Source organism: Lynx rufus, unplaced genomic scaffold (assembly GCF_022079265.1).
Source record: "Lynx rufus isolate CCGP_SWC_20201006 ecotype Redwood Valley unplaced genomic scaffold, mLynRuf1.p SCAF_2, whole genome shotgun sequence".
Taxonomy (NCBI): domain Eukaryota; kingdom Metazoa; phylum Chordata; class Mammalia; order Carnivora; family Felidae; genus Lynx; species Lynx rufus.
The window spans coordinates 187,942,358-187,954,605 of record NW_025814834.1 but is presented as its reverse complement, the minus strand read 5'-3'; the positions used below and the strand labels follow the sequence as shown (position 1 = coordinate 187,954,605).

General features: G+C 42.8%; 1 protein-coding gene across 1 annotated transcript; it reads left to right on the top strand.

The window, feature by feature from the left end:
• The first annotated feature begins 1,307 nt into the window (after window positions 1-1,307).
• Window positions 1,308-12,016, top strand: KLF17 (KLF transcription factor 17). Its single transcript, XM_047083548.1, is given in 3 exon segments — window positions 1,308-1,391; window positions 10,562-11,420; window positions 11,772-12,016. Coding segments are annotated over 3 exon segments (1,188 nt in total).
• The last annotated feature ends 232 nt before the right edge of the window (window positions 12,017-12,248 follow it).

Sequence of the window (12,248 nt, the reverse complement as noted above, 5' to 3'; positions counted from 1 at the left end):
TTTTCCATATTACCAAATGGTACAGTCATCACTTGGTTGCTCAAGCCAATAATCTAGGGGTTATCTTTGATTTCTCTTTTCCTCCCAGCCCTTCACCATTCCAAACCATTACCAAGTCCTGTCCCTTTTAATTGTAGAATATTCTCTAATCACCATCACCCCCCCCCCCCCAACAAACACTAACAGCTTTTTCTTGGAGAGCTCCTTTAGCTTTCTAACTGGTGTCCCTGCTTTGATCTCATTTCCTATAATCCATAAGCCTCAAAGAAACAGAGGATTATTTGTAAAACTTAGATCCTGTCAATTTCCTGTTTAAATTCCTTCAGTAGCTTCCCATCACACTTTGAATAAAGTTCAAACTGCTGTCCATGGTCTCTAAGACCATCCCCATCATGTCATCCCACTCTCTCCTTTGCTCACATGGTGGAGATTGCCTGGCCCCTTTGCGTTTCCTCTAGCATGCCAAGCTCTTTCTTGCCTCAGATCCTTCCAATTTTCCTATGGGGAGGTTCCTTTCAGGCACTTAGTTCTCAGCTCACATTTTCCTATTTTGTTTTCTCTGTGGCACTCAACACCAAAGAAAATTCTATTAACTATTGGCTTTACTATATTCGTTTGTCTGCCCTTTTTGGATGAAAATTCCTTCAGAGCAAAGACCCTTGGTTCTGTCTTGTTTGCCATTGCATCCCCAGTCCCCCCAAACAGTGCCTACACACAGGAGGTACTCCGTAAGTCTGCTGGAATGAAGACACCGTGCCACGGAGCTCCCGGTATTCATTTTGTACACGCAACAGACAGGGATACCTGGTCTACAGCAGAGAAGGTCCAGGCCTCCAGGAGCTTGTATCAAGAACCCTGAGTGGGAGTGGGGTGGAGGCTCTCCTGTCTCCTACACCCCTATCTGCCTCTGCCTCCAGCATCCTTCCTTGGTTTTTCCACTCTTGAGACTCCACAGGCCTGGAGTCTGAAACCTCGGTGTCCTTATCCCTACTTGGGCTAAACAGAGATGTTCAGACCAAAGGGTGGATGGGGGAAGTAGGGTGAGGCAGACATAAGATACAAGATATAGTGAAGGTCTGAGGTCCCCGGGCAGGACCCAGGTGCCTGCTGGGGCGGGGTGGGGCAGTGGCTGAAGGGTGGGTCGGTGGGTGAGCCCCTTGGCTCCGCCCCCCGGCACCGTGGTAGGTAGAAGCTGAGCGCGGTGATTGTGATTGTGGCGTGGTGGTGTGAGGACACCCGACCTGCGACCCCGAGGCGTCGCGTGTCAGCTGTCCTCTGGTGCGGGTCTGGACCCGCACACAGTCCTGATGTGCAGCTGATCCCAGGCTGAAATGGAGCAGGAGGCCGAGAGGCTGAGCCAGTGGCAGGAGGCTCAGCACCAGCTCGTGCAGGTGAGTCCAGAAGTCAGCACCAGGGCCGGCGTGGGGGTTGGGGGGTGGGGTGGGATGGATGCAGGCTGGCGGTGGAGGGAAGCACATATCTGGGGCATTAGAAGTATGAGGGATGGAGTTGGGAAGGGGGTGGGGATGGGAGATCGAGGACACAAATCATGTGTCATTTATGCAATTAATATCCATCGAGCATTAGCACCTCTGCTGGGAGCTGGGGGGTTAAAAAAAAGGTCCAGGTAACTCGTGTCGAGGGACTTGAGTATCCAGGAAAGAAGACAGAGTTAGGAAGTCAGCGGGGAGCAGGCAGGGAGGAAAAAATTACTAAGTGGCAATACTTTGCCAAGGCCCTGGGAATACAATGGTGAGCTCACTATAAGATATTATACCATTTTATTAATAAATCGCTGAATGATTGCAAGTGTACAAATTACTATGAAGAAGAACAGGTGCCACAGGAGCAAATAGCAGAGGTGTTTGAGTTGATTTAGGAGGTTGAGAAGACAGCTGAGGATTTGGTTTGGGACTGAGAAACTGGTTAGGTCAAGGGTTTGCAGGGCCTGAGACCAGAGACAGTATGCCTCTATGTTGGAGGAAATGAAAGATGGACAGAGACCAAGGCCAAGAGAGTGATGAGAGCATGGCCCAAGGGGAGGGAGGCAGGGATTCCCCGACCTTACTGAGATCATGCAGGGGGCTTCAGCCAGTAGGAAGCCACTGAGGATTTTAAATGTGATCAGTTATGATTAGATTTGCATTTTGTATAGAGTGCCCTGGTGGAGATGGGGGAATTCAAGGCAATAGTTAGAAAGGTATTGGGATAATCCAAGTGAGAACTAAAATGGCAGCCTAACTAGGGAGGTGAGAGTGGAGACAGACAAAACCAAATAGATCCTGGACATATTTTGGAGGTAGACACTGCAGGAATTGGTAATTACTTAGACCTAGGTGGTGAAGGAGCCATCCAGCACACCTTACCAGGTTTCTGGCTTGCATGGTGGGCAACAATAGGGACATTTTCTGAGAGAGCAAAGGATGGGAGGGAACCAGCTCGTTTTGCTGTTGTTGTTTTTAAACCCCTTTGGTTGGGTGAGTGGAATGAATGGGAGTTTTAGATACAGTCTGTTGAAGTGCCTTTGGGCTATCCAAATGGACTGAGCATTGGGCAGCTGGAAGATTCAGGAGAAGTCTGCCCTGGAGCTACTGGTTGAAGAATAAGTGGAATATAAACCAAGATGGATCATTAGCCTGAGAAAGATTGACTAGAAATTTGTAGGTGAGGGAAACCAGTAGAAGAGATGGAGGAGGAGGGAGGGCCAGGGAGGAGGGAAGGAGAAAAATCCAGCAAGTGTGATAATGTGTTCTTGAGTCCAAGGAAGGAAAACATTTCAAGAAGAATATGGCCAGTAGTCTCAGGAGCTCCTGAGAGGCCAAACAAGAAGGGATCTGACAAGTGTTTGCACTTAGTAGAGACAATGAAGGTCATCGATGACCTTTATGAAAGCTGTTTCTGTGGTGAGATGGGGGCCATATGGAATTTGGGAATAATAAAGCAAGGTAGTGATAAAGGCGTATTTTTTAGACATCTCCAAAGAAGTTTGCCTGTGAAGGATCAGGAAAATGAAAGAGGGCCATCACTGAGAGGGAGGAAAAAGGGGCTGGGCACCCCAGAAATAGTCATCCAATAGACAGTGATCTGGGGCCTATTATGTGCCTACTTTATGCAAGTTGCATATAGTGGTAAATAAAACAAGATAGGATCTCCTCAGCCCTTCTAGAGGTAAAAAAAATTATTTTCAGGGCACCTGTGTGGCTCAGTCAGTTGAGCGTCTGAATCTTTTTAAAAAAAAATTTTTTTTTAATGTTTTTATTTTTGAGACAGAGACAGAGACAGAGCATGAACAGGGGAGGGTCAGAGAGAGGGAGACAGAATCCAAAGCAGGCTCCAGGCTCTGAGCTGTCAGCACAGAGCCGGACGCGGGGCTCAAACTCATGGACTGAGAGATCATGACCTGAGCCGAAGTCGGACGCTTAACCAACTAAGCCACCCAGGCGCCCCGAGTGTCTGACTCTTGATCTCCACTCAGGTCATGATCTCACAGTTTGTGTGTTTGAGCCCCTTATTAGGCTCTGATCTGACAGCATGCAGCCTGCTTCTGTTTCTCTCTCTCCCTCTCTTTGCCCTTCTCCTTCTGTCATGTGCACTCTCTCTATTTCTCAAAAATAAATATTTTAAAAGAATAAAAAAATGTTTTCTTCCATAGTCAAAACATTTTCAAAACTACCAAAATTTATAATTTCTTAATATCATCTTGAATGTAATTCTTGTTCAAATTCCCCTAAAACTTGTTCAAGTTCTCCCTAAAATGTCCTTAATGCTAATATGTCCAAATCAGGATCCAATTTAAGACCACACACTGCATCTAGTTGTTACATCTCTTGAGTTTCTTTGAAATTAGAATAGTTTTCTTTTTTCCTGACTGGCTTTCCATTTTTCACAATCCTAATTTTGTTTTACAGACAAAATCCTTCTTCTGGATTTATCAGATTGTTTTCTCATGGTATAATTTAGTTTGATATCCTATCTCTTGTATCACCTCTAAATTGGAGATAGACCTTAAAGTTTAATTGCATTCCTGATTTTTGGTGAGAATGTCTCAAAGATACAATGGGCACCATCCTCATCAGGAGACATATCTGGCTTCCCCACATCGGGGGGATGCTAGAATTAAGGTAGTGAAAAGCCTGGTTGATCTCATCTCTCTTTTCAAACTTAACATTTAGCCTTGTGGTCAGAAAGTAATCCATGTTATATGTTTCCTCGTGTACATCCAAATGTCCAGTTCTCCACCAATCATCCACCTAATGGTGTCAACCAAATATTAATTTTTCCTTAAAAGTTTCATTAAGGGTTGTAAAATAATTTCCATTCCCACCATTCCTTCTACATTCATTAGTGTGCGTTCTTCTGTAAAATAGGATTTTTCTTAAACCCCTGGGCTCTTTTTTCGGTGATTTTGAAGAAGTTTCCTCCCGGAAAGATAATAAATGATTAATTCTTTCACTTCAGTTCACGATGTTCAAAGCTTCTGTTAAAACCAACAGTCACTATTCTTGATTCTCAAACTGTCACAAATTTGGCCAGTGGGAACCCCTTCTGTGTCCTTTTTTAGACATTTAAAAAAAGGGTGGTAAAATCTACATCCATGTTTAAGTGTATAGTTAGTGGCATTAATCATGTTCATGTTACTGTGCAACCATCACCACTATTAATCTCCACAGCTTTTTTCAGCTTCTCAAACGGAAGCTCTTTAACCAATAAAAAGTAGCTTCCTAATTCCATCCCCCATCCCCACCCCAAATCCCTACCAGGCCACCACCATTCTACTTTGTCTCTTGGAGAGCTCTGAATCCTAACCACTAGACCACCAGGTTCTGTTTCTTTGATTTTTGACTTCCTTAAATACCTCATATAAATGGAATCATACATTCTTTGTCCTTTTGTGACTAGCTTATTTTACTTAGCTTAATGTCTCACAGGCTCATTTGTGTTGATTTCCTTTTTTTTTCTTTTTTGTAAATGTTTGTTTATTTTGAGAAAGAGTGTGTGCACGCAGGCCCTTGTGAGCTGGGGAGGGGCAGAGAGGAAAGAGAATCCCAAGCAGGCTTCTCGCTGTCAGCGCAGGGCCCTATTGCTGGCTCGATCCCACAACCATGAGATGATATTGACCTGAGCTGATAACCCACGGAGCAACCCAGGCACCCCTCCTTTTTTTAAGGCTGAATAATATTCCAATGTATGTGTATGCCACATTTTGTTGCTCCATTCATCTGTAAATGGATGCTTGGGTTGCTTCCACGTTTTGGCTGCTGTGAATGATGGTGCTCTGGACATGGGTGTACAAATATTTATTTCGGTCCTTGCTTTCAGTTCTTGTAGGTATATACCAGAAGTGGAGTTGTTGCATCACATGGTAATTTTATGTTTAATTTGTTGAGGGAATGTCATACTGGTTTCCACAGTGGCTGCACCATTTTACATTCCTACCATCAGTGTGCGAGGATTCCAATTTCTCCATATCTTGCCAACACTTTGGGTGTGGTTTTTTGTTTTTGTTTTGATAAAAATCATTTTAAATGGGTGTGAAGTGATATCACATTGTGGATTTGATTTGCATTTCCCTAATGATTAGTTATGTTGAGCATCTTTCATTTGTTTATTACCCATTTGTTTATCTTTGGAGAAAAGTCTAGTTAAGTCCTTTGCCCATTTTTGAATTGGGTTGTTTCTATGCTAAGTTTTAGGAGCTCTCCATCTTTTCTGGATAAAGTCTCTATTAGATATGTGATTTGTGGGGTGCCTGGGTGGCTCAGGTGGTTAAGCGTCCGACTTTGGCTCAGGTCATAATCTCGAGGTCCATGAGTTCAAGCCCCGCCATTGGGCTCTGTGCTGACAGCTCAAAGCCTGGAGACTGCTTCAGATTCTGTGTCTCCCTCTCTCTCAGCCCCTCTCCTGTTCGCACTCTGTCTCTTTCTCAAAAATAAATAAATGTTAAAAAATTTATTAAAAAAAAGATATGTGATTTAAAAATGTTTTTTCCCATTCTGTGGGTTGCCTTTATACTCTGTTGGTGGTGTCTTTTGATGCACAGAAGGTTTTAATTTGATGAAGCCCAACTTTATCTCTCTTTTTCTTTTGTTGCCAGTGCCTTTAGTGTTATATCCGAAGAATCATTGCCAGATCCATTGTTATGAAGCTTTTCTCCTATGTTTCTTCTAAGAGTTTTAGTTTAGCTCCAACGTTTAGTCTTTCACCCATTTTGAATTGTTGATTGTGGTATTAAGTAAGGGCCCTTCATTCTTTTGCATGTGGATATCCAGTTATACCAGCACCCTTTATTGAAAAGGCTGCCCTTTCCCCCATTAAATGGTCTTGGCACCCTTATTGAAAATCATTTGACCATATGGGTAAGGGTTTTCTCTGGGCTCTATTCCTTTCTGTTGGTGAATAAGTCTATGCTTAATGCCAATATCACATTTGTTCTTGTTTTTGTTTTTTACTTTTTTTAAGTTTATTTAAGTTTATTATGAGAGAGAGAGAGAGAGCACGTGTGTGTGTGTGTGTGTGTGTGTGTGTACATGTGTGTACGTAAGCAGGGAAGGAGCAGAGAGAGAGGGAGACAGAATCCCAAACAGTCTCCACACTGTCAGCCTGGAGCCCAGACTCTGGGTTTAATCTCACAACCGTGAGATCACGACTTGAGACAAAATCAAGATTCGGACGCTTAACCTACTGAGCCACCCAGGTGCACCAATGCCAAGGATACACTGTTTTGATGCCTTGTAGCTTTGCAGTAAATTTTGAATCAGGAAGTGTAAATTCTCCAATTTTGTTCTTTTTCAAAGATTGCTTTTGGCTTTTTGGGGTCCCTTGAAGTTCCATATGAATTTTAGTGGGTAGATTTTTCTATTGCAAAAAATGGGATTTTGTAAGGATTATATGGAATCTGTAGATTGCTTTGGGTAGCATTGACTTCACAACTAAAGGTCCTCCAATCCACGAACATTAAGGTGTTTCTCCATTATGTTTTTAATTTATTTCAACAATGTTTTTTGTAGTTTTCAGTGATTAAGTTAATCTTCTTAGCTATTTCTAAGTATTTCTTTTTGATGCTATTGTAAATTGAATTGTTTTTCTAATTTTTTTTTTTACAGATAGTTCATTGTCAGTGTATAGAAACAACTGATTTTGTGTGTTGAATTTGAATCCTGCTACTTTTGCTGAATTTGTTTATTAGTTCTAACAGGTGTGCGTGTAATCTTTAGAATTTTCTACATGTAAGACTGTATCATCTGGGAGCAGATAGTTTTACTTTTCCAATATGGATGCCTTTACTTCTTAAAAAACTTTTTTTTTAACGTTTATTTGTTTTTGAGACAGAGAGAGACAGAGCATGAACAGGGGAGGGTCAGAGAGAGAGGGAGACACAGAATCTGAAACAGGCTTCAGGCTCTGAGCTGTCAGCACAGAGCCCGACGCTCACGGACCGCGAGATATGACCTGAGCCGAAGTCGGACGCTTAACCGACTGAGCCACCCAGTCACCCCTGGATGCCTTTACTTCCTATGTAATTGTTCTGGTTAGAACTTCCAATACAATGTTAAATAAAAGTGGTAAAAACAGCCATCCTTGCTGTCTTGATCTTAAAGGAAGAGCCTTCAATCCTTCATCATGAGTATGATTCTAGCTGTGGGCTTTTCATAAATGCCTATATCAAGTTGAAAGTTTCTTTCTATTCGTTTTTTGAGGGTTTTTTTTTTTTATCATGAAAGTTATTGGATTGTTTCAAGTGCTTTTTCTGCTTTTCCCCCCTCTATTTTACTTTGATTTTCAGATGTTGAATCAGCCTTGCATTCTTGGGATAAATCCTATTTGGTCATGTGGTATTCTTTGCTTAATATGCTGGTGGATTTGGTTTGCTAATTTTTTGAGGATTTTTTTTTTGGAGAGGGTATTCATCTTCATAAAAGATGTTGCTCTATTGTTTGCTTTACTTGTGTGATGTGTTTATTTGGCTTTGGTATCAAGGCATGCTAGAACGAGTTAGCAAGTATTCTCTCCTCTTCAATTTTTTGGAAGAATTTGAGAAGCATTTATATTATTTAAATGTTTAGAATTCACCACGAAGCCGTCAAGTTCAGGGTTTTTCTTTGTCCTGGAGGCTTTTGATTGCTGACTCGGTCTCTTTTACTAGTCACAGGTCTGTACAGATTTTCTTTCTCTTCATGATTCAGTGTTGGTAGGTTTTGTCTTTTTGGGAATTTATCTATTTCATTTAGGTTATCCAAACTGCTGGCATAAAATTGTTTATAGTGCTCTTATAATCTTTTTCATTTCTGTAAAATTGATAGTAATGTCCTCACATATTTTTCTTGGTCAATCTAGCTAAAGGTTTTGCAATTTTGTTACTCTCTCCAAAGAACTAACTTTTGGTTTCTTTGATATTTTTCTTTTTTTTTTTTTTTTTTTTTTTAATTTTTTTTTCAATGTTTATTTATTTTTGGGACAGAGAGAGACAGAGCATGAACGGGGGAGGGGCAGAGAGAGAGGGAGACACAGAATCGGAAACAGGCTCCAGGCTCTGAGCCATCAGCCCAGAGCCTGACGCGGGGCTCGAACTCCCGGACCGCGAGATCGTGACCTGGCTGAAGTCGGACGCTTAACCGACTGCGCCACCCAGGCGCCCCTCTTTGATATTTTTCTAATATTTTCTTCCTTATACCAGCTTAGGGTTAGTTTGTTCTTTTTCTAGTTCCTTAAGGTGTAAAGTTAGGTTGTTCATTTGAGGTTTTTTTTTTTAATTATAAGCATTTATAATGCTTATTTTTATTTTTTAAATATTTTTAATTTTTTTAAATATTTATTTATTTTTGAGAGAGAGAGCATGTGAACAGAGGAGGGGCAGAGAGAGGGAAACAGAGGATCCAAGAAGGTTCTTTGCTATCAGCACAGAGCCCAATGCAGGGCTCTAATTCACGAACTGTGAGGTCATGACCTGAGCCAAAGTCAGACGCTTAACTGACTAAGCCACCCATGTATCCCGAAATTCCCTTTTTAAGAGGGACATTGTATAGAATATTTCCTATTTAAATTCAGCATTATTTTTACTTCTCTGATTTTTATAATAGAATTTTTCATTTTCTGAAAATCTTGATTGCTCACAATATTGTTTTAAAGCGATTTTATCATGGAAAGTAACACTCAAACAGAAAAGTGCATTTAAGTAAGTGTACAGCTTAATGAATTATTACAAAGTGAAGACCTCTGAAACATTGCCACCACCATAGCAGCTCCTCCAATGCCCCTTATCATTGTCCCCTCCCTCACCTCTAATATAACTTGTAGCCCATTATCTGTACATAACTTCTTTGAATTCCTCTATTTCTGCTCTGTGATGTTTCTGTAATTGGTATAAAAGCTGAAATTGCTTTCTTAAATTTGCTTTCTTTGTGTGTGTGTGTGTGTGTTTGAATGTTGCTCATTTTTCCTTGCTCTGTGGCAATATTTTTTTCTGGTGAATTTTTTTTTTCTTTTTGAGAAATTACAATCATTAATTTCTGTTTTGGTGTTTAAGTGTCTTTTATGGATACTGTATTTTTTACTTATGCGTTGGTTTTCATATTTGAATGGATTGGTCTTTTCTGGACTGTTCCAGTGGATGAATAGATGGGAGATGGTGGGGTTGCTTTTCCAGTTTCTCAGCTCAAGAACTATCTCTAATGCTACAGTAATGGGCAGCTTTAAAAAAATATGATTCTTGGATCCTGTCCTGTTTCTACCACCATTATCTTCCTTTCTTTCCTTCACACCAGTTAGTCACCAAGGAATACTGCCTCGGACTTCCAAGCCAGTCCCCCACCATTGTTAAAAGTCTGCCTCTTTTCCTTCCTTCCTCCAATGCTTGATCTCAGACTTGTCCACAGCAGTTCCAACTCAGGTGACCCTCTTCTGTAGGTAAATATTTGCAGATGGTTTCTAAGTTGTGCTACAGCCATGACCCGTCTGAAACTTTGTGGGTTTCTTTAAAAAAAATTTTTTTAATGTTTATTTATTCTTGAAAGAGAGACAGTGCGAGTAGGAGAGAGGCAGAGAGAGAGGGAGACACAGAATCTGAAACAGGCTCCAGGCTCTGAGATGTCAGCACAGAGCATGACACAGGGCTGGAACCCATGAACTGTGAGATCATGACCTGAGCGGAAGTCGGACACTCAACCGCTTAACGGACTGAGCCACCCAGGCGCTCCTGTGGCTTTCTTATTATGCTGATTTTGGATGTTCTTTCACCCTCACACTTAAATATAATCTTTGAGGGTTTTCTCAGTTTTGCTGAAGGTATAGGTTGTGGAATATTTTATTTGCTTTCTTTGTTGCTTTTCATGAGATAAACAAAAACATGCCAAGGGAAAAAAAAAATGGCATGAGGCACATCTAGGCTTCCACTGTGCTCCCATCCGCCAGACCTGCATCTCAGAAAGCCCAAACTGGAGAATGGCTTGGAGGCAGGATAATCCAGGCAAGAGATATTGGAGGCCTGGATGAGGGTGGGAAGGAGGGAAAGTGGAACTGGAATTTGAACTAGAGTGAATTTCACCTGACTCTCTCTCTCTTCAAGGATACTGAGAAGTCCATGTCCATCTTGGACACGTCTCCATCTCCTGGAAGCAGTGGAGTGGACGCCTCTTGGAATGACGGCCCATCAGGCACTCAACACTTCCCTCAGTGCACACAGCTGGAGAGGATCCCCTTGGCCTTGACTGAGGCACCCAGGCAGAATGCAAGTGATATGGGACAACAGTTCAGTATGTTGTTGCCAGAGCATGGTGTGAGCTACTGCTCCCAAGTGATTCACACTCCTTCCCAGATGATTTACTGTGAGGGGATGTCTCCCTCCCAGCCAGGAATGATGATTTTCACGAGGTCCCAGATGATGGCCTTAGGAGAACCCAGTATTCCAGGGATGGCCATGAACTTTTGTAGGAATCTAAGGATGCCCTCCAGTGGTCTGCCAGTCTCAGCTCCCAATGGAATCTCAATGATGTCCCACATCAATGCACCCACAATTTCTTATTCTGGCCCACCAACGGTACCTTCTAATAGAGACTCTTTAACATCTAAAATGGTATTGGCCCCAACCATGTCTTCTACTGAGGCTCAGGCAATGCTCCCTTCTTTGGCTCAGATGTCACCCCCTAGAGATCCCCATGATTTTAGGATGCGCCCAGCTGGGTCCCCATCATTGCAGGCTTTAAAATCCCAGTACTCTCTCATGAGCCAGCCAGCCTCCCCGGAAGACTCCTTCCTACCCAAGCAGCCCATACAAGCTCCACAGCGAGCGGAGCGGAACTCCAGGGCCCAGGAAAGGGCTCCCAGGAGATCCCCAGTTTCAAGGCCTTACTCCTGCCAATATGAGAACTGTGGAAAAGCTTATACTAAGCGCTCCCACCTCGTGAGTCACCAACGCAAACACACAGGTGAATGAAGTGTCAGATAGGAGGGGTAGGGTTGGGTGGGGTGGAGGAGTCTCTGGGCTTTAGATTTGTGCTGGACCACTGGTGTGTAATGCCTTGAGGTTAGCTTGTCATCCTTAAAGTTTGGAGTCAAGCTATATTGGCCCCACCAATTTGCTTTCCCATGGTCCAGTGTGACTGTGTCAAGATCATGGGGACTACTGATGGTGTTGCCTCCTCATTACTTTCCTATGGTTTTCTTTTGGTTTCTCAGCCTTGACTGCTCTTCCTCATAGAGTGAGACTCCTTCCTATGCACCTGCCGGCCTATCGTTAAACTTAATTTCTTCTGTCCCTTGTCACCCCCTCCCCCCAGGTGAGAGGCCTTATAAATGCATGTGGGAAGGCTGTACATGGTCTTTCTTCCGTTCCGATGAGCTTGGACGACATATGAGGATACACACCAGATATCGACCATATAGATGTGATCAGTGCAGCCGACAGTTCATGAGATCTGACCATCTCAGGCAACACCAAAGGATTCATCTGCGGGTGCCAGGATCCCCAGACCCACAGACGAACAATGGGAAAATGGCTGGTCCTCCTGCTCCTGTTCTTTAGGTCAATCTCTCTCTTTATTTTAGCTTCTCCCAGATCCTGCCTGCCTCTGACCAGCTAGTCTCTGGAAGGTGTAGGCTTAGATGAAGACAGAGAAAGATTATGAAGTGGTGTTAAAGCCTATATGAATTCTGGACCCAATCAGAGACTTCTCAAAAACCGTCTTGCATGCCCTCACCTCTCTGGGGCCACCTACTTTTCCCAAGTTTAGCCTCATGGGAAGATGGAGGAAAGT